The sequence below is a fragment of the Symphodus melops genome (assembly GCF_947650265.1).
Source record: "Symphodus melops genome assembly, chromosome: 15".
NCBI lineage: Eukaryota > Metazoa > Chordata > Actinopteri > Labriformes > Labridae > Symphodus > Symphodus melops.
Genome location: NC_136705.1, coordinates 9,410,742 through 9,438,052, shown reverse-complemented (window position 1 = coordinate 9,438,052; position 27,311 = coordinate 9,410,742). Strand labels below are relative to the sequence as shown.

At 38.4% G+C, this 27,311-nt stretch overlaps 1 protein-coding gene across 4 annotated transcripts in view; it reads left to right on the top strand.

The window, feature by feature from the left end:
- Nucleotides 1–27,311, top strand: part of atrnl1a (attractin-like 1a) — a 232,028-nt gene that overhangs the window by 122,935 nt on the left and 81,782 nt on the right. For 3 of the 4 annotated variants that reach the window (XM_079362624.1, XM_079362623.1, XM_079362625.1), the window contains 2 exons: nucleotides 12,813–12,874; nucleotides 22,073–22,151. In XM_079362624.1, coding sequence (XP_079218750.1) covers nucleotides 12,813–12,874; nucleotides 22,073–22,151 — 141 coding nt within the window. The remainder of the gene's footprint in view (nucleotides 1–12,812; nucleotides 12,875–22,072; nucleotides 22,152–27,311) is intronic. The other variant, XM_079362626.1, reaches the window with a different exon arrangement.

Here is a 27,311-nt window from a genome sequence, read left to right as displayed (position 1 = left end):
TCGGGCCTTATGATCCATTAAATTGAAGTAGACTTTTAGCGGTGATATTTTAGGATGACTGTCATGCATGGTGCGGGCTGTGTGCTGATGGATGGAGTCAGGAAGTGACAGAATGGAGGAATTAGGAGAAAGTGAGGACAGACGGACTGGTTAAATGATGTTGAGAAAACCTAACAGTCAACATGTCCAGGGTGGAGAAAATGGAGAGTGCCTAACAGACAGATTGAAGGAGAAAGACAGCAGGTCTGAAGCAATATAAAGGTCAAAGTTTGGACATCAGCCTCTGTACGTTAAGCTAACCGCTAGGCCAGCCTACAGTGGACAGTATTTGTTTCATTTTTATTGCTGCAGCTGATTTTATAAACTTTATATTATATTATATATTATATCTGTATATATCTTACTGAGATGAGCAACTATTAACACACAAGCAATCAAACAGACTAGTAGAGCCTAAAATGACAGATCTCTTTATGTGATTACAAGAAAATCCAAAACTTAGCAGCCTTGTGAACAACTTCCACCTCCGACAGACCTGGCTTTATACTGATTTTACATGGTTACAATGTGCATTTAGGAATAGAAACTGTAAAAGTATTTCTCTAAGAGGCCAGTAAGACGATTCCGAAATTATTATTTTCAGTTTAAAGGAGTGTTTAATGTCTATCTAGTGTTTAAAATGGATACTGCAGTCCATGTTCCAATGATTGAAGAGATGTCTCCCCCTGCCCACTCCCCCATAATGTCGATGTGCACTCAGGTTGCCATGTTACAGGTACCAAAGCTTCAGTGTTTAACCAGCTCTCTGCATCGGTCTTTAAAAATAAGTTAGGTCAAAGAATCAATTAAAAAAAACTTTCAATTCAAGGATGAGCTTGTATGTAACATTAATGTTAAATACGGTTTGCATCCTGTATTTTTCTGCTGCTCAACACATGACTATAAGTAGATAACCCTCATTTGGGATCATGATCTTATCACCTTGCCTCCTCATCGTCATTAGGTGTTTATAAATGTTTGTGTATTGTCCAGTGTCCTACACGTCGTCATGGGTCATTTGTCCATTGATCCCTCCCCTCATATGCTTTTCCCATTAATGCTACATTATCTGAGCCCCATATATCTGCTGTGAAAGGTGATATGATAATTACAGTGATGAGGCCTATCTCACCGACATGTCTGATGTGGCCGTGCGTAACATGAGAAGCACTCTGCGTCCGGTCCTGTGACCTTGGTGGCTTCCGACGCCAGAGCAGGGTGAGGATGAGAAATTGTTCGGAGAATTGGTAATGACCCGGTCTGATATATTTGATTTAATAGACCTGCAAAAGACACACCAGTTAGCATCCACATGCACATAATTACAAACATCCGAACGTGAAGGACAAAGAGAGATAAAAAGATGGAGAACAAAAACCCCCCAAAAAACCTCAGAGTAAAACATCCCTAAAAGCTACTCTCCGGATGTCAGGAAATGTCAAATTGTTATTCATTACTCCCTAGGGGTGATACATTTTTCAAATTATTTTAATGACCCTTTGAACTTTTTTTGTACTGCCTCCCTTTTGATCAACATTTGCCTCTGACTATTAACGGCTTGAGGTTTGGAAGGTTTTCTGTGAATATTTATGGTTCCCAGAGGACGAGTCCTTATGTTTTTGCTAATTCGGTGACGTTTACATTAGGAGTCAATACCTGCCTCAAACTCGTAGTTTTGTCATGAATTACCCGAAAATCCAAAAGATACATTTTCACGTAGATCACAATTATGTCAACTTTGCATGTTTAATGGAATAAAAGGCAAGTATTAACAAAGTGTATGTTGTGTGTATGTATAATTTCCTTCACCATTCTCTCTTAATTTCCTCTGTTGTTCTTAGACATTTATCAACGACATTGACTTTCTCTCATACTCTCCTATACCATGCTTCTTTTTCTAAGATGCAGATCTGTCAGCTGTAACTTGGAAATGTTTTATGCATCTCTTCCACTGATTCATCTAATTACATTGGGAGTGATTTCAGTTTTGTGCTTGCAGTCATTTAGCTTTCCATCCGAATATCCATGACAACGACAAGTAAAACATGCAAACGCCTTATTTAAATACTACCGCCTCCACAATCTCTGCACCTGTTAGCGTTAAGGCCATTTTTCTCGGTTCATCACCAAACAAACATGCAATTTGTTGGAACGGACACGCAATGTAGTCCTCTTTATTTGTGATTTTAGTCAATCAGGCCACTTGCCTTTTTTAAACTAAAAGCATGAATGTTTAGATGCTGAACCAAACAATAATTAATGGTCAAAACATTTCGAAAATCTCATACTAGTCATGAGGACCACAGTGGACAGGAATTGGAATTTATTTAAAAAAACGTATATTTTAGAAAACTTGTACCTTTTATTTGCTAAATGGTAAGCAATTATTATTATATGATTATTATAATATTTGCATTGTGAACTTAAGGTCCTCAGAGCCAGTTCATAATAAGCAATGATTTGCAGTTCACATGCACTGACGTGAAATTACCATTTCTTTATTTATTGCACGGAATAGGTAAAAGTCATCCATTAAGGGAATATACTGTATTTGGAATTATATGAGATAAATCCCTCAAAAAGCATTCAGATACGGCACATGATTTATATGTCTGAGCAAAACGGTAAACATGCAAAATGTCCTCAACTGACAGGTCTAAAACTGAAGTTTGTCCTTAGAAAGGTAGAATTCCAGGACGACACATACACACACACACACACTGATGTGAGCGATGAGTGTTTCCCTGGTGGCGTCCTGACGTCAACCGGAGCTCAGGGCTGGTTTTAAGGCCCAGTGAGGTGTTGAGATGGTCCATTCTGCTGGAACAGATTTTGATAGGTTCTGTCACGCTGACCTTGCACCTTTGTTTTTGCTCTTCTGCACTCACCATCGTGACACAACACAAACCAGTGTTCTGGGTCTAAATGTACATAGGAGTGAGTTACACCGCCTACGCTAGTCAGGATCTCTTTGGCTGTTTACTGCTATCACAGGACACTACATAGACATAGATGGGTCATATGTTTATAATTAGACAGTTGCATTTCTTTGTACTTTCCAGTGCTAGCTTCAACTTTGGTTTGCTTAATTCTTTTTAAAGTCAATTACATTTCAATAAATAATAACTATTAAGAAAAAAAACACGTTATTTATTGAGCCAACAAACAATTTGCATACATATCCCAGTTTCCTCTAATCCCTTTTACTAAATGTTGAATTAGCCTGAAGTTGTGTAACTTTGTGAGCAGAACTGTTTCTAATTTGGAATCTATTTTTAGCAGAACATGTTATCTGAACAAAGGAGCAGAGTTGTAACTTTAAAATCAACTCTGTTCTTACTTCTTTCTTCTTTAAAGATAAACCATATCGACGGCAAGAAAGTTAACACAGGAATTCCTTTCAAAAAAAGTACTTGATGTCTGTTTAATTCCTAATTTTTTTGTCAAGTGACATACATTTCCTTTGTGTCCGTCTCCATTTGTCTTCCTCCTCTGACTCTCTCTCGGCTTCCCTCCATGCATCACAGCCTATAGGCAGGCTGATTAAAAGCCCCCTGTCAGAGGTGAGCCGACATTCTGTTGTAGAGGAACTCAGGGTTGGCGTGATTGGTTGGTTGATTTGATTTGCTGCTCAGCCCTAAGTCACTTATTTATGCTCCGTGTCTGCCATCATTGAACTGTATGCCTGAGCTAATCTGTTACATGACAAAAGCACACACACGCACGCACACACACACACCCATGATCATGTCTGTGAAAATTGTCCTTTATTGGATAAAAAAGACGTTGAAACAGTTATCTGTCCAACCAGCACACAAACACACACACACACACACACACACACACACACACACACACACACACACACACACACACACACATCAGGGTGTATCTGATGCATCTCATTGGAACAGTATCATGTTTCATAGAGGTGAAAGAGAAGAGGGAAAGCTGAGTGCTGCCCATTTAACCCGACAGGAAATCAGCAGCAGTCATCAAAAACATCAGGACAAATGAGTGCCCACCTACAAATATACACACAGCGAAAGAAAAAAAAAAAAACATTTGGATCTAAAAATTGCTGCATTTCAGTGGAACAAGTGATGGATGGATTTGCTTTCAGAGGAAAAAAAGAAAATCCATGCAGAGCTTCTGTGTTGTGCTTAACTCGGGTGAACTTTGACTCCTAATTTTATGGCTGATGAATGATTGCACTTAAGGCAATGGATTTTATTTTGCAACCCTTTTCTGCTTGACAAAATACTGTTCACAATATATATTTTTAAAAAAAGCTTCACAAGCGATGCAACTGTATCTGAAGTCTTTCGGAAAACAACAACACACTTTGTTCACGCAATATCCAACTCCTCAAACTGCCCTGCAAATGCTCAGTTCATCGAACTGAATCCTAAATCTTTGCTTAGTATCTTATTAATATATTCTAAACTATTTCTCTACACATTGCCAGGTATCACCTGATGGTGACTGTTTAGTGAAACATGGAGGATGACCTACACATTAGACAGGAAACAGAAGAAAAAAAAGAAAGAAGGAAAAAAAAATGCCAGGCAAAAATTGCAAATCAGACTTCTACGTAGATCTAAGTAGATTGACTTCCTGACTGTGGAGTACATCGTGTTGTGTTCTTGTCTCTGGTATTTATTTATTTATTTAATTAACTAATGTTGCTTTTATATATCTTTTGTTTATATCTCTTTGCCTTGTATGATGACCTTGAGAGTTTTGAAAGGCACCTTTAAATAAAATGCATTATGGTTAGTACTATTATTATTTCTTCCTGCTTTTTAAACTGCACCCTGATGCAGAGGTGGGTCTGAAGCACCTGTTAAAGAAGCTTCATCTGCAGGCTCTCCTAACAAGTGCACACATAGAGCACAGCTGGACTCATTTGCATAGCACGTAGGTGGAGGCTCAGCTACAGCCTCACTTTGTTCATTAGGTAATCATGAATATGTAAATATGGAGAGTGGTAAACATAGTTCAGTCTCAGGGAAATTCACATGTTACATGTTGATGTTAACATAATCTTTTAAAACCTGAGTGACAGAAAACACAAACAAGCTGAAGTTCACAACACATTTTAAAGAACTTTTTTTATTATTATTGATAGAATGTCATACAATACTTATTTGAAAAAATAATCTATATATTTTTGACAGTGAGTCTGCTTGCCTTGGAAAGGAAGATGGGATTTATCCTTGGCCAGCATGGGGTGCTGTTTAAACAGACCCAAAATAGAAACATAACAGAGTAGAACCTGTGATACATTCATGAACTCAATGTTGTACAGAACATGAAGGTTTTCATAATGAAAAAAATTCTCACAATAATACAAAAACAGAACCGTACAACTACAGTGAATGTAGCTTTAAAAAGTGTTACCACTCTCCTAGTTTGAAATAGCAAACTCACATGGACTTAATTTCTTTTTTTGTGTGCAAATGTGTAAACACATGTCAGATTCTATTCAACTTTTTTTATTTTGTTTCTGTAGCAGTTTGCCTTATTGACTTAACATAACCTTTAAGCATGGCTTGCAAGTCTCAAAGATACAAATCAAAATCAATACTTCTAAAGGAACATGAAGTCACACAGAGAAACAAAAGGAAATGTAGGCGATGGCAGAACAATTTCTATTGCAGAGTTCTAAGGTGTAAACTGAAGTAGTCATGAGTGAGTAATCTCCCGGTGATGAAGATGTTGTCAGGCTGGTCGTCCTGCCTCTAACTCAGTGTTTATGCTCAGCATGCAGCCTTGAAGAGGATGAAGTGAGAGAAGTACAATATCTGATTCCTGCTGCTTTATCTTCACCCTGCGTCATCTTCTCTCCTGCCCCTCTCATCATCTCCCAGTCCTCTATTCATCCTCATCCTTTCCCTTTCTTTCCCTTTTCATCTCTCTCTCTCTCTCTCTCTCTCTCTCTCTCTCACTCACCTGTGTCATACTTTCCCTGCTCTTTCTTTTCTCTTCTCCCTATTGATTAGCCAGACACTTTCCTTCATTCCAGGTTTTAACAAGCAGCACTCGGTTCAGGGTTAGGGAAATAAAAGGCAACCCTCTGCTGTCACAGCTCTTGAGTTTGTCCCCAGAGGGCCTCCGTAGGCGCTCAGTAATGACTGGACTGCAGAACAGGGGTCCTTGGAGTCCTTTTTGACGTCATACCTTTTCCTCTCATCTTCTACCTCTCTCTTCTCTCAGCCCCAGTTTCCCACTCTTAATCTCTCCTGTGGTAACTTCAGGTCTAGCTTCAAGATTAAAAATATATATTCGCCTGTACAGTCAATTGACCTTTAATCTCAAAACAATTAAAGCTACAGAGAGGGAATGCAGCTGCTGTTGGTTGTTTCTGTGTCACAATATGAAAGTTGGTCTCCCATCAGAAAGTCTGTTTTCCTAAACTTTTCCTCCCCACAGTAGATCATGTGGTTTTCCGTGTTTAATAGAAACAGCTTTGTCTGAGTTAGCTACAAAATCTCCTATCTCGTAATTACATATTCAGTTACATCTTTTAGTAAAATGTTTACATTTGTTTCGACCAAAAACTGTCAACTGTGTTTACTTGGTGAATTTGTACTGTGAAAGATTGAATTTACTGTAAGACTTCCAAGCTAAGCTGTTCGACCGCTGATTGTGTCCAAATAAGACAGCCTGAACAATAGCTGCCTTTAAGGGGCTGTGACGACCTTTTTCACACTGTTTCAGTCGTTTTGACTTCATGATTATGTATTTGCTTTCTCCTTCAATAAAAACAGCAGGAGATCCATTGAGACATTCCCACTCATCCAAACAGTCGACGAAACAAAAACATGGAGTGATAAAGGAAAACAAGTCGACACTGAGGACTTAATAAATCCAAAGCACACACTATAAACAGCTGCTAAGCAACTCACTAGCTTAGCAACATAAAAGTGGAAGTTATTGATCAATGTGATGATGTGAAAATGATGAGACAATGTGAAAGGGTAGTTGAATGGTGAAAGAAATCGCCATACAACTACTGGCTTAACATGGTCTCCCATGTGTTTGAGTTGTGTGCGTGACTTTGAAATGGGTGTGGTGTAAACAGCTTATTGATTATGGCCATGTTTAACGGCTGCTGTTGTTGAAATTAAAATAATTGTTTTTGGCTGTTGGTATGGGACAAGAAAAAGAGAGAGAGAGAGGCTGTGTGTAAATTGGAATTAATAAATTAGGCAGATTAGTCATTAATGTTCACAGAATATCACTGTGCTAGTTTGAAGAGGTAATTTTTGTTTTACTCTTTAATTAAATATTTATCCATTCTCTTGTGTGTATGTTTGCACTTTCTTTGTGTCCATAACAACTTTTTGTTATGTCAGGGGATAATAACGTAAATTGCAGCAATGGAAGCCTGGATGCAGAGCCAGGCTCTTTTCTCCCTGATGCCTTTATTAATGCTGCATCCCTGTGGACTAAAATCAGCTTTTCTGCAGATTTTTCACTCTCAGGCCCTTTTACCTGCTGCACTGATGCCCGTAAACCTCTTAAGCCCATTCTGCCCCATTTCTTTCTCTCTCTTCCTCCCAACTAGTCCCAAAGGATTCTCCAAAGACAAAGACAAAGGCTTTCAGGCTATTAGAGCCATTTAAAGGTATACCCATGTTGAGCGGGCTTGAATTATATTGCTGTCAAATGTACTGTGAGCCCTGTGATCAGTTTGTGTTGTTCTTTATGGCTTTATTTTGTGAGCTGCAATGCTGCTCAGGTTTTTGTTTTGTTTTGTTTTTTTAAGGTGTCACATGTTAATTTGTAGATCGGCGGTCTCAGCTGATCCACTTGTTGACTGACTTTAAGAGTGATAAAAGACAAGGCTCTTTCCTCATGTATAAACAGGTTGGACTTTAAAAATCAGTTGTTCAAGATTCTGGATTTCTTATGAATCAGTTTACTGAGGACTGAGTTAGACAGATTCCATCCTTTTTGATCTGTAGGACAGCAGCTCTCTCTCTGTTGTTATGAGGCGTCAAAACTGTGTCCAAACCTCTCATCTTCACTGCATCCTCACATTAAAACAAAATAAGTTCTGTACTTAAAAGTTAAAGTGGTGAAACACAGATGTGCATAGTTGTCATAATTAATCATAATTATAGTCATAATTGAAAGATAATCATGGGCTGTTATTGTTAAATGCATTTTCATTAATCACAGAGTAAAACATTTGCTTTACACTGTGCTATTGAGAAGCATGCTTCTCACACACTTGGGTCTGAAATACACTCAGTCACTAAGGGATGTCTGGGTTTTGGGGGGTACTACACAGGGAGCACCTGCTAGAGCTGGAGGGGGTTCAGTGCCTTGCTGAAGGGCACCTCAGTAGTACTCAGTAGTGACCTTGAACCTCTTTAGCAACAAGACCCCTGCCGTTGACCTTCATTTTCTTAACTCAAGCAGAGAGAATCACTCCCATGATTCCTCGTCAGCCTCAATGTCATCCTTTGTTTTTGTTTTGATTGAGAGCCCCCTGATGCCGGATTTTATATACTGTGCATTTAGGTGAACTGAACTAGTGTTTAATGTTAACCAATTTTTCTGTTGGTATTAGTAATATTGTGTCATTATGTCTGCTTTGAGGGTATAGAGATAAGGTTGTTGCTATCTATCGGTGTACTAGGGCAAGAGTAAACAATCTCTGTGTTTCTATGAATCAGAGGACTTGTTGCTGTGTCCTTAAATTACCTTCTTCTACTTCCTTAATCTATCTCAGAATGCCCATCTTCCCTCAACATGATGAAAACATTGCTCTGTTTTGCTCCTACAGGGCAGAAGAGTGAATGGAAAATCAATTATATCTGTAATAAATAATCCTCCTAACATGAGGGGGTTTAAACATGGGGTAACAATGCTTTTTCAGGAGGTTTTAATAGCTAAGAGCTAAAATGTTGCTCTGCAGGATGAGACTTACTAACACAAGCATGCAGAGACGGTAAACACACATGGTTGTTGATCCAGACAGATTGGAGTGTTTTATTTTGAAGGATAAGATAAGGTGAGAGATGATCGTAATGTGTGGGTGTGTATGCTGATGAAACAAGTGGAAATATTATGCACCCTTTGCAGTTGTGGAACAAAGTGTAATGTGTATTATAGCAAAAATATGGGTGGGTTTTTGTTTTGTTTTTTGGTCCATTCTGGGTTTTTAACAAAGCAATGTAAAACAAAAAATAAAACTCACCATTGCACTGTCCTCATTAGTTAATGAACTGATGTTTGAATCAGTTCTTGGATTTTTTTCAAATGGTTACATTGCTGGTTTTCAGGAGAGAAGCCCAGAGTTTACTGATGCTATACTGTGGCTACTGCAGCTCTGGATTAGTTTGCAGTGTCCATCAACAATTCACAGTAACTATGAAACTAACTGGGATGCAAATTTTAACGAGAGAGGAACAAGAGTTACAAACCATTTTGCATGCTCGGAAACCCCCCCCCCCCCCCCCCAAAAAAAAACCCAAAACAAAACAAAAACAAACTGCCAACTCTTGAGAGTGTCATTCAACAGAAGCCTTTTATTATCATCTCTAAGTTCAACTTAATTTACTCAATGTAATCACATGGTGTTATACTTTATAAACAGTCACAAGGCCATTAGTTCATTTGGAACATTTTTACATCGTAAATAAATAATGATAGAAGTAAGCTACTTTTGTAAAGGATTTCATCTTTTTAAGTTGCAGTTACATTCACTCCAATCAACAGACCACAACAAATACGTCCAACTCTATTCTTAAAGTCAATGGTTGGGTACACATTTTATTGAAAGGCTCAGTTTGCTTTCACATATAACATACTGCGCTCACTGCTTATTTGAATGCCATATAAGCGTTTTTAGATCATGATCATTCTGTGTAAATTGACATGCTATGTGGCGCTATAAGCTACAAAAGGGCTACCATAAGCCTGCTCAACACAACAATGCTGCCTGAGACAAGGATAATTTTGACAGCAGCTTGCTCTTAGTTCTTACTTTTGGTGCCTTCCAATTTGCTAACTCTTTTGTGCAAGCATGAGGTGGAGGTGGAGGGGTTGGAGGTGCATTGCTGTAGGAGAGTAGAGGATTCAGTGTGACGGAAGTGTCGCCAAACAGCCGTTTTGTTTGGTTTCATAATTTCAAGGAAAAAATTTACTGGATCAAAAAGTCGCACATTCTTCCTTTAATGTGTGGAGTCATATTTCTGTGAGGTGAAACCTGTCACAAGGTCAGGTAATTAGATCTGTGTTTTGAAAATTCCTACATTGAAATGCCTTAAACAAAAAAAAAACATATACATACATACTGGAAACTACCTTCTGGCGATGCTGTTTAATTACATTTGAAAGGGAGTTAAGGAAAAAATCTACATAAGCTGTTGAGATTTTTTTTAAATGTAAGTTTTAATGTATTTTTTTTATTCCTTGAGGATCCAATACATAACTCAATTTCCCTCTTTTAAATTAAGAATAGGCAGATGGCTGAGAGTTCAGGTTCTAGTGGACTTGGGTGGGCTATGTTTTGCGCAGAGGAAAAATAAATATACATGAAGCCATTGCTGAGAAGATGTAATCAGCCTCAAGTCCATATGTAGAAAACTGATCAATCTGTGAAAACTATGTGTTTATCCTTAAACTTCACTACTTTCCTTTAAAACCTGTTCAATATCTGTCAAGTTATCCTCTCGTGCAAAGCATGACAGAATCTTTGCTCTTTAAACCAGAAACGATCTGCGTGACTAACTCTCACAGAAATCTATTTTTGTAATGTGGGTGAATTGACCCTTTAAAAGAAGGCCGAGGGACATCTGAGTCAATGTGTATTAGCTGGCCACACACTCCACCGGCATCCCAGCACAGTAATCATGATGGATGGTGCAGTCCAGATTTAGTGGTTCTTTAGCATCCAGCAGGTCTGTTTGAGTTCAATTGAGGAAAGGGCTGTAAAACACTGTCGAGCACAAGGGGCCGACTAATCCTATAAAGACCCACAAACCATACGGGTGATGGCTCGTAGCATATTCTTAGTGTGGGGACAGAGACAGAAATGAAGAACTTGTGAGAATGGACTTAGCAAGATTCGAATAGTTGGCCTTATGTAAGGCGTCTAAACACTGGCCTCCGGTGAGAAAGCTGTTCATTGCGATTCTTGCATCCGTTTCATATGACACTCTTAAACACAGGCTGAGGCGAAACCGCAGTTGCATAAAGGCTTTCTGAACTTTGTGGGGTATATTTGTGATCACAGTGTTTTTATCGCCAAAATAAATATGCTCCAGATAAAGAATGAAGTAATTCCTCTGGACCATGTAATTATTAATTTCAAAGCTTTTCATTGCCTACCTCAGGCCTGATCTATTTCATCTGTATCCCCACTATAACCTGCTGCTGCTCTGTGTCGTGTGGAAGAAGATGGAGGAACATATGGGTACAAATAATACTGCTGAAAAAGTAAAACAAGAAAATGCATGCAAATCAATTAGTTAGGTGCTGAGTTGGAAAAAAAAATACTACGATTGAAAAAAAAGGACTTGCAACACTACATCTCCTATATATAAGTGTGTTTATTCACTAAAAGTGCATTGTAAAGGGCACAATGTTTCAAGCTGTCCAGGCACTTCCTCAGGTGCACAACACACACACCTTACAAAAATAATCCTACAATAAGGGAAGTTAGTACAATAAGGTAACAATAAAGGTATTTTTATGCAACAACACATCGTCAACCAAGATTGATAAATGCCACTCCCTTTTTAAGACCACTGTTACACATTTTTTTTTCTTTTTTTTTCAATTTCAGTGTCTTAGCGGAGTGGCTAAGTGCTTATTTTTGTCAGAATCTTTCAATTTATGATACAAGCGTGAAAATTGGCATGAGCCAAGTGGATGTGGGTGGTTTCTTGTCAAATTAGCCTATGAGAGGGCTCATGCCGATTTTCAAATGATTTCTTAAGCCTATATGCTCTACTATGGTTGCAGCCATCTTGAAAAATGGCCATCTTGGAAAATGGCCGCCATCTTGAAATTTCAAGTACCTGTGGGTGGCTTATTGTCAAGTGACCCACAGAGACTGCTCATGCCAATTTTCACGCTTGTATAACCAAATAAACCATTATATCACTCGATTTCTCCATTAAGATGCAATTAATTAATTAATTACTTGTCTCTGACAATTTTCTTGTCAAGTGACCCATGGAGACTGCTTATGCCAATTTTCATGCTTGTATCATAAATTGAAAGATTATTGCACTTATCTCCTCCACTATCTGTTTTAAGGTATTCTTGAGCATCTCTTTTTAAATACCTTAAATCAAAACATGTTTAAGTTACATTACCTTATCAATAGTGAGTTGAGTTATCATTTAGCCTGTTTTAAGCCAGGATCAGTCTAATCTATTCGTGTACAACTAAGCCTTGGTCTTTGATGTACTGTGAATAAGATTAGACTAGCTTGTTCAACTTTACGTGGATCTAACTCTATGTTATTGATATTTCCAAAATTCATCGAGATGCAATACTCCAAAATACAAATGATAAATCAAGCAAAATGCCAACTATTTCAATCTGAAGAACATATTCTTTGAACTTGGTTTTGTCGGGCTGAGGAACATTGTGATTGGCATTTTTTTTAAAGTGGGAGTTATATTCAGCTGTAATTCTGTAAGTTACAAATGGAAAATTTGCATTGTTTTGTCATTTCGAAGACAGATTCTTAATTTTAAATGTGAACGCATCATACCTAAATTTTATTTCTCCTTTTCCAACAGATTGCTTTCTCTCAGCACAACAGCATCATGGACCTGGTGCAGTTTTTCGTCACTTTCTTCAGGTATGACCATTCTGTCATGTTTACTATATGCCCTGTGTCCGCTCAATGGTTCACTTCCCGTCGTCTCTTTTCACAATCAGTCAACAGTTACAGTAGGTGGCAGCAGCCTGGGGCAAGAAACTTTATCTCCAACATCTTTGTTGATCTAATACATCTGCTAGTCAACAACAAGCAGAAATGCTGGGCAACTTTGAAGGAGCTATTCCACTGAAATGATGACCGATCAAGTGGTTGGTGTATGTTAAGGCTGTAACAATTCTTTAATTGGAGCAAAGACAGAAGTCAGGTGACACAGTACACAGGCCAAGAATGTCTGTCAGGGAACAAAAGCCAAGGTGAATTATTGGGTCAGACAACACAACACAGAGACATTTGACTCCCATGTGTAGCTAAATCGAAGTCCACCTCTTAAGTGAACTTACTATTTTTTTTAATCAAAAACCATTGTACACCTGTCACTACTTATTTCCAGCTACCCTGTAATATTTGTTTTTGGAGTAATCCTATACTCTTTTGGTTAAATAGGATTTTAGGAAACATTGAGGGTTTTTTTCTTTGTATGGAAGTTTTTGGGTTTTTTTTGTCTAAAGCTAGATTTTCAATTTCCATTATGTCCATAATGTCCATTAAACATCCAGACAAGTCTGTATTTTGACAGGGAGCTAGATGTTAATGTTTCAGCTTAACATGCAGCGGATATAATGAGAGTGTTTTCAGGATGAAGTCTGGAATGAAGTCTACTGTCTTCAGGCAAGAATCTGCCACTCAGCTTCCACACCAAACCATTTGTCCTGTGTGCATCCTTCCATCTATGTGTGTGTGTGTGTGTGTGTGTGTGTGTGTGTGTGTGTGTGTGTGTGTGTGTGTGTGTCACTGTGAAGCCATGTGAGGAAGTGAGCCATTTCTGTGCCCAGGGCCGGCTTACGGACATCAGCGACCTTTAGGCAAGCGTAGAGGTATGATGTCATCAGAAGGGGACAGATTTGCCGGGAGAAGTTGGTGTTTCTTCTGTTTGTGTTTGTATTTTATGTTAGTCACCACATGTTATGTAGTGCAAGGAATGGTTGGTGAGAAAAGGTTTTGTGCAACCACCACAGGACCATTTGCATATGTTGTTTGTTTATTTACTCCCCCTGTTATATAATACAAGGGGTGCATGTTATTTTTTTAGGGTAAGTTATTCAGGTTCTTTACTCATATAATAATCATATGGTCACACTGAAAGAAGGCTGCATGGGTTTTAAAAGTAGGGCTAAACAGATAAGGATTTTGAGGGATGATATTGGGGAGAGAAAAAACTGACACCGATATGTCGGCTGATATATTTTTTCATACACACACACGTATTACGTTCAAGGTTCGTTTTATTTTACAAATAATTTTAAAATACAAAATACTGATTCAATACACATATGGTAGTCAATGATCACCCCAGAAGCTTCTGTAGCTTATGAACGGGGGCCCAGAGACATCAATAACAAAACAATTTTGAGTAATAATAATTCCTATTTCTAACCTACAATCTAACCTAACCCTAACCCTAACCTAAACGTTGATCCCTCAAATGCAGTGATCAAACCCTGGTGAATCAGGTGTATGATGAAGACAAGATGGTCACACAAATGGAAAGGAAGTGAAAAAATCTTGTAATATTGACATAAAACTAGGCAATACTGACATGCTAATATCGTCTGATATTATTGGCTGGCCTATTTATCATTCAGGCTCTATTGAAAAGGTTTATAAGACCTACATTTATCTACATTTAGATAACGGCACAGAATCCAAGTAATTCTTCAAAACCATTGAGCCTTTTTTGGATAAATGTTTTTGGATATGTGTAAACAAAGCAGATACTCGTCAGCAGCATTCACCATGAACACATGGGTGTTTCAAGGATGTAATAATCTTACCAGACTTCTTTATACAGTGCTGTATGTATACGTGTATGTGTACTGTATTCTGCTTGAATTTATTTACTTTTAACATATTTATTGAATACATACAGCATTGATATCAGTTTTGAGATGAAAACAAATGCAGAGCATCTAATTATTGAGATTTAGATTTTAGTCGAGTAATATCACATCACGTCCATCATTAGCAAGGTTAAGGTAAATTGCTGTATACATTTCTGCTTTACAAGCACCTTAAATCAGTCAATCTATCAATTACTCTGTATTCATATTACACTTTTCAAACTAATTCAATTGAATTTCAAAGTGCCTGCAAAAAGGAGATAGTTATGCACATTAATTAGGTGCAGGGCTGTGCAAATTCAGCAGACATGTGGAAGAAAATAGGCCAAAAAGCTTGATTCCATCACAGTGTTCCTACGAGGTCTTCTTCAGGTGCTAATTTTTGTGGCTTTTTGTAGCAGTTGGACATGTGTGCAGGCATATCTTCTTTCCAAACCAAAAAACAAAATGATTGAAAGAGAAAATGATAAAGCTGTTTCATTTGTTGATCAATGATTCTCTACAGTGCTTCAGGTGTTGTAAGTTAAGCTAACTTAGGTTTGATTTATGATCTACAGAACTAAGATCCAGATGTGTAGATCAGTAATACAGAAATGGAAATGATTAAAGGACTTGCCACCTGGTCAACAGTCAGTGTGCAAGGCAAAAGGTTGGTACAAGAGCACTGTTTGTGTTCTGTTCTGTTCTGTTCTGCTCTGACCTCAGCACAAATTTAGCTTATAGTCAACTCTTCAACTTGAACAGCCAAGTTTAATTGGCCTGACAATTTCTGAGTTGTGAGTTCCGAGCAGCCTCTCTTCGGCAGAGCAAATTATCTTTTTATGTACGAGTTAAGTTTGTTTCCATTATTGTCTGTACAATTGCGTAGCTCCATTAGTGGTGAAATCTGACGGAGAATTAAATCCAAAAATACAAACATATATTGGAAGCTGCTAGGGCAAATAGAGGAGTTCAGAAATAAAAATTTAAGTCATGCAACATTGAACTAAAAAAGCCAACGTAAAAAAAATAAAAAAATCAGCTGATGGCATCAATCCTGCGATCAATGTTTTTTTATGAAATGCTCGAGAATTTACAGATCCAACACTCTAATGACCACCAAGACAGTTTTGTTCCACAACGCGATGTGTTAAGATGTGTCATAATCCAAACTGGCTATAAATTTAAGAAGGATGTTAAGCTGTTCAGCAGTTAAACGTTGTGACACAAAGATGAAAACCCTTTTTGGCCTCTCTGTCTCTCTAGTTTTCCATCGATCTCTCTATCCTCCCCCTGTTTTCTTTCTCATCTCTAAATGAAGTAGAGGAAAAAGGGAAAATGGCTTTAATTAAACACCATTTATGTCTCCGCTCTCCACAGTCTCAAATGCTAATTGGTGACACTGCACTTCAGCTTCGTCCAATTACTCTCAGCTCTCGCTCGCTTGATTAGCAATCAGTTCCTCTCGCACACTTTCTCTCTCTTTTTATCCCTCAACAGTGGCGAAGCTCAGCCCTAAATGACTCGTGAGTCTCTCCAAAACTTCCCGGCTCCTTTTCAAAATGGCCATCCCTATCAGCATGCACCTCCAACGGGATTCTCGGAAAAGATTTAAGCTCGTAAAAATATCTCTATTTTTAGGCACATTACAAAAAGCAAACCAATGGAGTAACAAAAGTGCTGCTAAGGTGACTAAACTCCCAAAGCTCCTGCGTTGATCCTTTTTTTGGTGCAAATTCACATGAAAGCCCTCTATGCATATTGATTTCCAAGGATTGTTGAATAAGGGATGTAGACTAAAATACATTTAGGCATTTTTTGGACCAACCATTTAACATAAAGTAGCAAGCAAGGATATTTTGCCATGCTAGATAGAAGTAGTTTTACACAACCAAGAATATGGCGCAACTCCACACATTGAGTTGGAGTTGAGCCTAGTATAATTTAGTAGTCACTTTGTTTAAAACTGACACTAAAGCAAATCTAGAACAGTCCAAATAGATAGCAGACGTATTACAAAAATGCCTCAGTTGTGATTAGTCATCAAATCCAGCAGCCCCATTTTAGATGAATGTTCGTGATTAGCTTGGTCAGGGCCAGGTGGGCTGTAAATCTGTCTTGAGGGGACGGGGACCAGTTCATCTGCCAGAGGAAATGAAGAATGAGGTCACTGAAATGTTTGATTCTAGAGTCAGTAATCGAGCAGCCGACCCAGACTGACATCATCATAATCTATATCTGGTTTATAAAGATGTTCACACTACAGTGGAAATAAACAAGTTTACTCATTGTTCATTATCAGATTTTGTACCATGGTCTGGGGGATTAGTCAATTTGGTAAAGTAATAAAGTAATTTTATTTTATTTTAAATATGACTTGTATTTAAAGCTGCTGCATCGTTTCTTTAGATGTATTTATTTCCAATGTTCCTTAAGCACACCATCCAGTGTGCGTGTGTCAATCAATCAATCAATCAATCTTTTTTTGTATAGCGTCAATTCATAACAGGCGTTATCTTGAGACACTTTACCAAAGCAGGTAAAGGACCTTACGGTTTGTCTGTTAACATTAACGAAAGAGCAGGTAACAAGACCATGCTCATTGTTATGTTTACAAAAAGCAGGTAAAGGACCTTACTTATGGCTATATTACAAGAGCCCGGCTTAATCTGTCATAGCGGGGCAAGAAATCTTCCTTTTGACAGGCAGAAATCTTCAGCAGACCCGGGCTCATTTCAAGGCTTTGTGATGGAAAAATGTATTTTACTGTCGAGGACATGTTTTACTCACAACTCGTGTGAGTATTTAATAGGTAATATTTGTGTTTCATGGATATGGATATGCCACAGATACTGCATGGGCGAAGGTTTCTCACAAAGCAAAATATCAAAAATAACCAGACTTGGTTATTTTTAGGAGTCACAAAACCCAAGCATATTGTGATTACATTGAGCTTTCCTCCAGACTGTCTTGACACTCTGAAGCTTTGTTCCTTCTACTTGCAAGAAGAATTAAACCAAACAAAGACATTGATTGACTCAAGACTCTTTTGCATTGATAACAGAAATTTCCATTACAGCTTCCAAACTAGAAACTCGAATACACTATTTGCAGCCATGTGGAGTTGGTTACCAGAGAGTTTATCAGGATGTTTGGATATGTAAAGTAGCCATCTGGTTCACAGATAAACTTCAGTTAACTCCAATTCGCATCCTTCTTGTTTGGAATAAGCAAAGGTTGAAAAGTAGTTAGAAATAGACACATCCTCAGGCTGAACCCTGGATAAAAGCTTAAATGTTCAAAACATTACAGAAAGAGTGCCTGCAGCTTCTCTCTCAGGACTGCACGCCTGGCTTTGGTCGCTCTTTACACTGAGAGTTGATTTGCTGGTCGTGCAGATTGAAAGCTGTTTCTGATTGTGAGCTATCTGTGGCTCATGTTCAACGGAAAGCTTATTGATTTTTTATTTTTTTTTGCTCAGTCCTCAGGAGATCAGATGTATCGCTGTGTTCTCCTGTAATGTGTGTGTGTGTGTGGTTAGGTGTATCTGCAGTGCTGTTTTTAGTTTACAAATTACCACTTGAATGAAAAGGGACATCGCCATGTACATAATCTCAGATGCAACCATAATGGTTCTTTTACCACATCCTATGTTTGTTTTTTATCATTTTCATTGTTATTACCTGTAGCTGAACAGTCTAAACCTAAACCAGGAGGCTCAGCTCAGAGTGTTAACAACCCTCCCTCCCCCTGCACCCCTTCATCCCTAATGCCTTGGTAATAGGGACAATTAGCCACCCCGCTCCATTGGTTAGATAGCTAAGCCCAGACCCTGTGGCCCATTAACAGCAGGCTGAGGTAATACTGAATGGGGAATCCTGGGCTTGATTGGATTTGAATCCCAGCCACTGGAGGGTTTTAACAATATGCATTTGGAGGATGGTAAATCATTGTGTTTGTCTTGGCTGGAATTGTATCGGGAAACATTCAGTATAATTGGGGTCTGGCATACAGTACCTGGTGATTTCAACTAGAAAGCCCATAATGATCCAAATAGTTGATAGCATAAGAAAGATTATTTAGATTACTGCAACTCCTCTCTTTCTCCCCCCTATCTTTTAAATTATCACAGTATAATCAGTGCCCTTGGCTTAAAAAAAATAAATCTATACTAGGTATCGGTCTTGGGATTGGGTGAATCGTCTTTGTTAAGTGCACACACCCAACTTGGCAGGGCTTCTTCAAGTCTATTTAATTAAACTTTTCACATCTTATTGAAAAAAAAAAATCAGCAATTAGAGGATTAAAACCGGATTGTTTTTCATCTATCTGGACCAATGAGCATCTTGTGTTCATCACCGGAGGGGATTTCCTGCTCGACAAGCGTCTGAGTGCAGCAGAGAGGTCGGCTGTAGACTGTGGAGCCCACGACTGGAGCCCCTTCAGCCGACTGGGCCTGAAATGTCATGCTCATTACAGCACTGATACCCTTTACAATGTTGACATCCTCACATGGAGACACAGGAGAAAGACACACACACACACACACACACACACACACACACACACACACACACACGCACAGACGTCAAAACACACACGCTAACGAATGTATAGATGAAGAGGAGGATTGTTTGAAGCTGCTGTCCTCAGCACTTTTTCAGGGACTTCCTGTTGTCAAGTCTTTTGGGTGCGCTTGTTTTGAGGCCTTGTCAGAAGTTCTGCTTGAGAGAGGAGCTTTGTGTTTGGCCAGATAACTCTGCCCTCCAGACATTGAACTTTAAAGCTGAGTGTGTGTGTTTGTGTGTATCTGTGTTCACATGAGACCTTGTTCTTTGTTAGAGAGCATCAGTTCCCTCGTTGACCTCTTGCTGGCCTTTGCTGTCCTAAAATCCCCAGCTGCCTGTGGTCACTGTGGTTTCATATCTCGCCACAGATTCCCTAAGAATTTGTCTCCTTTGTTGTTTTACTGTGGCCGGAAGCAGCGCTGGAGGGCAGTGAATCAGTGTGAAGATTCAGCTTCTGTTCGGTGCTATTGTGGTTTTTACTGGCTTTCTTTTTGCACTTTAAGGAGCTTTTGGCTACTTGGCTACTAAAACTTCTCTAAGCAGGAGGAATGCTGTTTAAATGTTATCTGTGGATAATGGACCCAGTGTAGCGTCACATAAATTGATGCAATTGCTACACAATAATGTGTTAGAGAAGTACAGTAAAACATTTTCAAAAGGACAAGTTCAAAAAACATGTTATTAGCATCCCTGCTTTATTTTTGCAGTTCTCTTTTGATTCCTATTTCAACCTGTAATTAAAACAGCCTGTTAATGAACTGACGCTTTTATTTTTGTCAGAAATGGGTTATTACATTTTCCAACCAAATGAAGTCTGAGATGGCTTTTAACCTTTTGGACTTGTGCGCACCATTAAAACATTTGATATGTCCAGCTGTAGCGAGCAGTGCTTAAGCACAGTGATTATCTCTTCTCAGAATGTTTCACTTTATACAAAATACATTAGGAGGGGGTGAAACAGTCCAATATACTAAAAGACAGCTAAAACTATGTAATGGTTGTATGTTCTTTTCTTTCTTTGAAGTATAATATTCTTTTAATGGAAGGCTAGTTCTTTTTTTTCACACAGTGTATAAACCACGCAGCACACTTAATCACCAGGCTCGTTTGAAGCTGTTTATTGTATTCAGAGTGAAGGACCTCCCATCAGTCAGAACAGGTTTTTTTCAAGGTTATTTGTTGGCAACTTTATAGTATTTGAATTCCTGCTTACTGTAGCTTCTCTATAGTGTGACTTAAGGTAAGGTAACAAATATTGAGCTTTAGTTTGAAATAGTAGCGTGGTTTAACAAAGGTATCTGTGCAATGCTTCTGAGACAAAGACTAAGTAATCAGAAATGGTGCAGACATTTAATAGCTTTCCTTTATAAACTCTCCTTCATGCTCTTGGTTGGTTTTCAGCAGGCTATTGATTTGAAGCTCCAAGAGTGATTGGAAAAAATGGACCACAAACGATTTTGGCAGGACAATTTTTATTTTGAACATGAACTTTGATTAACTTTGGCTGGAACACAAGTTTTTGAACTGTGCTTCATCTGGCTTATAAGAGCCTATTGGATCACGACAAATCCCATCCAAGCCTTTCTGGGGCGATTTCAATCGATCACTGTGATCAAATTTACTGTAAGCCAATTAAAGCCTGTTCTTATCCATTCTATACTCTAATCTGTTTTAAGTTCAGACACTCTATACACAGATGTATGTTTATTCTACCATAATTCATCTGTTATCCTCTGTTTTTTATTTTGCATTCTGGTGTCTCTACTTCGCCAAAGATTCTTGCCAAAGGGAAGACGCTCCACTCTGAAACATCTGTTGCCACTCAGGAAACAAATGTCCTCTCTTCATGATTATTTAAAGTCAGTGTCTGTCTCATCTTTTAGTTAAACTTGCAGTCATATAACTGTATTTCAATATTTTTGGGCCTCTTGCATGTATTTGAAAGGACGCTAGATGGAGTTTTTCCATCGCATCAAATTTTGAACCTTTATTCATTCCAGAAAGAACACTGAGGTTTACCTCATTCTCAATGTAGTTGAGATTACAAGCACAGTATAACAAGCAACAACTCAACAAACACTCTGAATCAGTGACAAAAACCACTGAGATCCGTCAAAACGTCAAATTCTAAACTCTGGAAGAGCTCTTTAGAGTTTATGGTTTCATGTGTTTGGGCCATCAAAAGGAAATGCAGAATCACGGAGTTCAATCAAAATTGATCCTCAAATGAGTAAAGAGATATAAACACAGATTCTGAAATGTGTACACAGATCTACAAATATATAGAGAAATTTGTAACTGAGCTCATATTTATTTTAGAGCAGAAAAGTGTGAGTGTTTTTCCTTGAAGAGCTGAAAGTATACATCAGTCATCAGTTACCGCACTGATGATCATCGGTCCTCTCACTTGGTTTTCCTCTTTGCCTGGGACTTTTTGCTTCACTTTTGCCGAGCAAGATCAACAAATGTCGGTGACGATTCACAAATGTGTGTTCGGAGGGTTTGTTTGGACTTGTGTATGCATTTATGGAACTAATAACCCAAAAACAAACTTTTTTTGACCAATAATATCTCAGTCTTATACCTGAGAGAAAGTGTGATTGACTGACCATTTCCAGCCAAATATTCATGAACTCATCCCATGTCTCTCTTTCTCTCTCTCCTCTCTGCAGCTGCTTCCTGTCTCTGTTGCTGGTGGCTGCGGTGGTTTGGAAAATCAAACAGACCTGCTGGGCATCACGGCGGAGAGAGGTAGGACAAATCATCACAAATCATTTTTGTACACTTGGAGATTTCATGTCGGTCAGTGTGTCCCAATATGGACATAAAAACAAACTAATACTCACATTTTGTTTACAGATGACAGTGAGTGTTGTTTAGCTGTGTGTGCATTTCACTTCACTTCAGTGACACACAAGCTATTGAAACTCACATCACACATCCCCTCCCCCCATCCACGGCTATGAAGGGTGGGTTAATGTCACCCCTCCTAAAGAAAAGAAAAATCCCCTTCTGCTTAACGAGAGTCGCCGTGAAGATAAACAAGGCCACCCCCCTTAATTAGTGCTCCTCGTGAACCAATTAACTCAGACGAAGTGATGCTAAACGAAGTGGAATGGAGTGATATATCACTTAAAGACTCAACAGCTGCAGCATCATCTCATATCTCCTCCTGATCTCTCCCGCACAGGCACACACACAAATACACTCACTAATACCCCATGTGTTTCTCTCACTTGCTTAATGTTTTGAGGCCTTTTTGTTACAGCGTTTGTGTTTGGGTCATCAGGGAAGAATCAGTGTTGCTTATGAGCAGCAATAATACTAGTTTGTTTTTATTGTAGTAATGCTCAAATGCTCCACGGGGATATATTGTGTTTAAATACACTTGGAGTCCCCATCCTGCCATCGCTGCCTTGTGCAAATTAAGCTTTTGGATTTTTGTTTCACTAACTGTCTTTCAAAAAGAAAACGGCTTCAGTAAAAAGAATTTGCAATGCTTCAACACTTTCTTATTGACGGTGAGACAAGCTTGTGATGTCATCGCGTTATGTAAGACTTGTGTTTTGTGACAATTCTGCATTAAGGATACAAACTCTAGGACATTGTAGATTACCTTATAGATAACGCTTGACTTTCTTTGTATTATCTCATATATATATGTCCATAACTTAGAAGAAGAGCAGTGGGTTAATGGGACTTTAATCACAATGTTATGTTCCTACATGGTCCATTTTATTGTATCTTTTTTTTTTTTTTCATTTTAGCCAGAGTTTAGCCCAATAATTTATTTATTTTTTTAATATTAATTTTTTTTTTTTATAAATCTTTTTTTTTTTTTTTTTTTTTTTCATAAATCAGATAATCTACATAATTTTAGGGAGACTGCTCTGAGACCTGGCTAATCACATACACTATGCAACTCACAGCGGGAGACTATCCATTGGAGACTGGAGTGGGGGTGGGGGTGGGGGGGCTGAAGTAAGACGTTAAAAAAGACACGGAAGTAGTAGACTACGCTATATGATGTTATAATGAGATTCCCTTTAGATCAATGCTATTGTAGTCCAAGCAAATGACATCAACAACAAAAGAGCAGAGAACAACAAACTCTACTCGTGGACAGAAATATAATGCAGCTGTTTAATTACATGCACGAAGATCGTAGCGGTTGCATACAGACACTCTATATGCTCCATGCAGTAGTCGCAGTATATAAGCGTCACTCCCCCTCCTGTTGGCTCAAGGTGAATTATCCAAAGAATATTCTGCTGTGTTCTCACATCAGTTCACAAAAAAAAAAAAAACACTAAAAGTTTTCTGCAAGTGTGAAAGCCCTGTACTTTTTTGTTTCTGTTGTAGATTGTTTGGCAGTTGTCGAGGTATTTTTTAAAACAATATAAAATGAATAGCGGGGAGCAATTTCACATAAAATTCACAATATTGCTTCTTTGTGTCAGAAGCAACAGTTTGCAGACACTTTTACCATGGGAACCTTCTAAAGATTTATGTATACTCCAAAGAGATGGTGAACCAGACAGCTGTTCCGGACACCGTTCACATGTAGTAGGTCTGTTTCAAGAGTCTGCTGAGTGGATTGGTTTTCGACACATGCAGTAGATCAGTATCTAAAGGAAAACAGATTTCATGCTTGAGTTGTGGCGTAATGTCAAACACAATGCTACTCTACTGAAAACTTCATATGAGCAGCTTTCCAAAAAGCTGACTTCTAAAACTTTTTGTGTATAAAAGTTCAAGCTGTGGATGTAAGCAGACCCTCACATATTCAAAGGGACGAATAGTACTTTATAATCCAGGCTTGATGTTATGCAATCAGAATCTTATAACCTCTAAACATGTTGTCTTACCATGTTTTGGGGGTTCTAGTTACCTGCACTATGCGATGTGTGTTCACTCACTTGTGACCTGACTGGCAGCTGTTTGTTTAGCTCTGGTTCCACAGTGTGAGCAGCAGTGTAGCGTCTGCTGGCGGGCCAGCCGACACTCAGCTACATTATTTATGAGAGCTGGTCTCATATCGCAGCAGAACCGCAATGCTACATTTACTGTGCTGTTGGTCTATTTACTGTATGCAGACATCCCGCTATTTCTCCTGCTCTCTGCCGGTCTCTGACTGTTACATCTTGAGGGCTTGTTTTTTAAATTTTATTTCACCATCCCCTCCTTTTGATAACAGAGCGTCTAATAAATGAAACGCTCTGCCTTCGAGGAAGGAATCATCTCTGGGAAGGCTGGCAGTTAAACTTGTTTTCTCCCCACCATCATCATACAGTATATCGTAAATGTGCTATTTAAAATGAAATCAGTTCCTTTTTTTAATTGATTAATTAATTGACACAGAAATGAAAGGAAGCTAATAGAATGGCCTCAGAGTGTGGTCTTTCACTTAAGGGCAGCTCAAGCAGGAGCTGAGCAAAGAAAAAGGGGAAAAAGAAACATTCAATAGATTTTTTACTAAGTAACAAACTCAGCTAGATATAGAGACAGACCATGACATTTAAAAAAAATGAACTAAGTTCATTTTCTTCACCAGTCAGTGGTTATATTACAGGAATGTCTTTCTGGATTTGTCCTTTAGCTAGCTTTAAAATGTCATCGCTGATTAAACCGCTCTTATCAAGTGAGCCACAATGCAAACCATGCCAACAAGTAAAGAGCCTTTCACTGAAACAGGAGCTCTGCCTGTTGCAGGCAAAAAGCAGACACACGTTGCAAATGTCAGATTTTTCCATGAACAAAGTCTACTATCGTTCTGTCTCATAGGGACGTTTGTATTCAGACGACCTCTGCTCCTAGCTGCATCGGAAGAAAAAACAGTTTGATATTCTGGTTGTGGAACAAAATACAATCATATCGCAAAGCGCAAAGGAAGGGAAAAAATAAAAAAAGAGGTTCTGACCTAAAAATGATGATTTTTCATTTGTATAAGTCTGATATGTATGTGGCTACTCAGTCTACTCTCAACTTGTTTGGCTGTGAACTTTATTTTTGGAAAACCTATGAGATAACAACATGTATCATCTTAAAATGTTCTTGCACATAGTTCATGAAAACTATGTCTTGCCATTGCAATGAATTGAATAACCCTTGTAAATCCTTCATTGCATTACGTAGTATGGCAGAGATATAGATATGCAACTTGTCTCTGAAGTTCCCACTGACCCATGATACTTTTTTTTATAATGTCATTGGTTATAGCTGCTTAGAGCTTTTTTTGCTCCTGTTATGTGTTACACATCAAAAACACTTTAACAGTGTTAAAACACATTCATGTCATTTTAATTTGCTGGGTTCTTTAAAGTGAGACAATTCTTCAGTCTGAAGTTGGCAGATCAGAAAATACTCTGAAATATTTATAAACAATTGTAAATAGCTGTTTCTTGTTGTTAGAGACAAGAGAACAAATTGTAATGAAAAAACTCCAGCATATACTTTACTTAGATCTCTCTTTTTCGATCTATTATTAATGACAAGTGTAGTTGGGCAAGAAAGAAAGAGAGACACATCCATGAATAAAGAACCTTTTATATTTTAATTTGATTTCCTCCTGCTGTTGTCTTATAATGGTAAGCTCTGCAGCCTCACTTATACCCTGCACCTCCGAGCGAGAAATGAACAATGCTAATCAATGGAGCTGAATGTTTTGTTTTTATCATCTCCACGTGTTGATGTATTCAGTTTAGGCCTGATTTTTATGGAGATATATTACAGTTGTCAAGTGCCTCAGGGGCTTCGTCGGGAGAGATGGTCAATACAGCCAGATTTATCTAATATATTATATTGTTATTGTCATTGCAATAAGAGAGCTGGTATTACTGATCAGCATGTGTATGTGTGTGTGTGTGAGAGAGAGACTTGTGTGCAGATTATTTCTCTTGCTGCAGACAAAAGGTACAAGATGTAGTGTTAGTTTCTTACTTCTGGTATAAAAAAAGAAAAGTCACACATCCCCACACACACGCACACTGGATGGTGTGTTTAAGGAACATTGGAAATAAATACATCTTAAGAAACGACGCAGCAGCTTTAAATACAACAATGAATTGAAACTTGTGAATGTGTCTTCCCTCTGGCAGGTGCCCTGTTTCACAGACGAGTCTCTTGTTACAAAGGTTTTCTCACTTTCAGTCTAAAAACAGGGACCAGAAGCACAGAGTCATGATGTCATCCACCTGTTCAAATCACCAGGGTTTTTTATCCACACTGCCTTTATCTCAAACTAAATGTATCAATGAAGCTGGCACATTTTTTTAAATTATTTATTTATTTTTTTTATTTTTTTTTATTGTACGGAAGTTTAGATATGGTTTGAAAATATGAAAAGAAGTATGCCTTTCCAGTTTTTTTTTTTTTTTTTTTTTTTGCAGCCTGTGAGGGAGGTATCATCTGCTGGCTGCTCTCGCTCCGCTCTGCTCTCCTGAGAGCTGGTCTAGTGGGGCACCACAGCAGAAGGTGAAAATGGGATCTCTTCACTGTTAATTATGGATCACAACCAGCCACAAGACTACAGAGAAAACTGGGTATTAATAGAAGCATAGCTCTATGTTAATTGCTTCTTTTTCCTCAGACTCTTTTTTTATAACTAACAATCAGTTTTGGATATGAGATCAAACAATCAAAAGCTACTTTGAAATTCTAATGCTGATGCACAGAGACAGGCTGTGCATGATGTCTCTGGATTTCCCTAATAGGGTTGCCCCTCTGAAGACCGTGTGTGTGTGTGTGAGAGTATTTTGAAACCCACGCCGGAAGATATATATTGCCTCTCAGCTGGATAAATAAGTCAAAAGACAAATGAAAATCTAGAAAGACAGGCAGCCAGAAGGACAAGATTGAGGTCCTCTCCTCCCCATCGACTCTGGCTTAGATACATTTTTTATCATTCTCAGC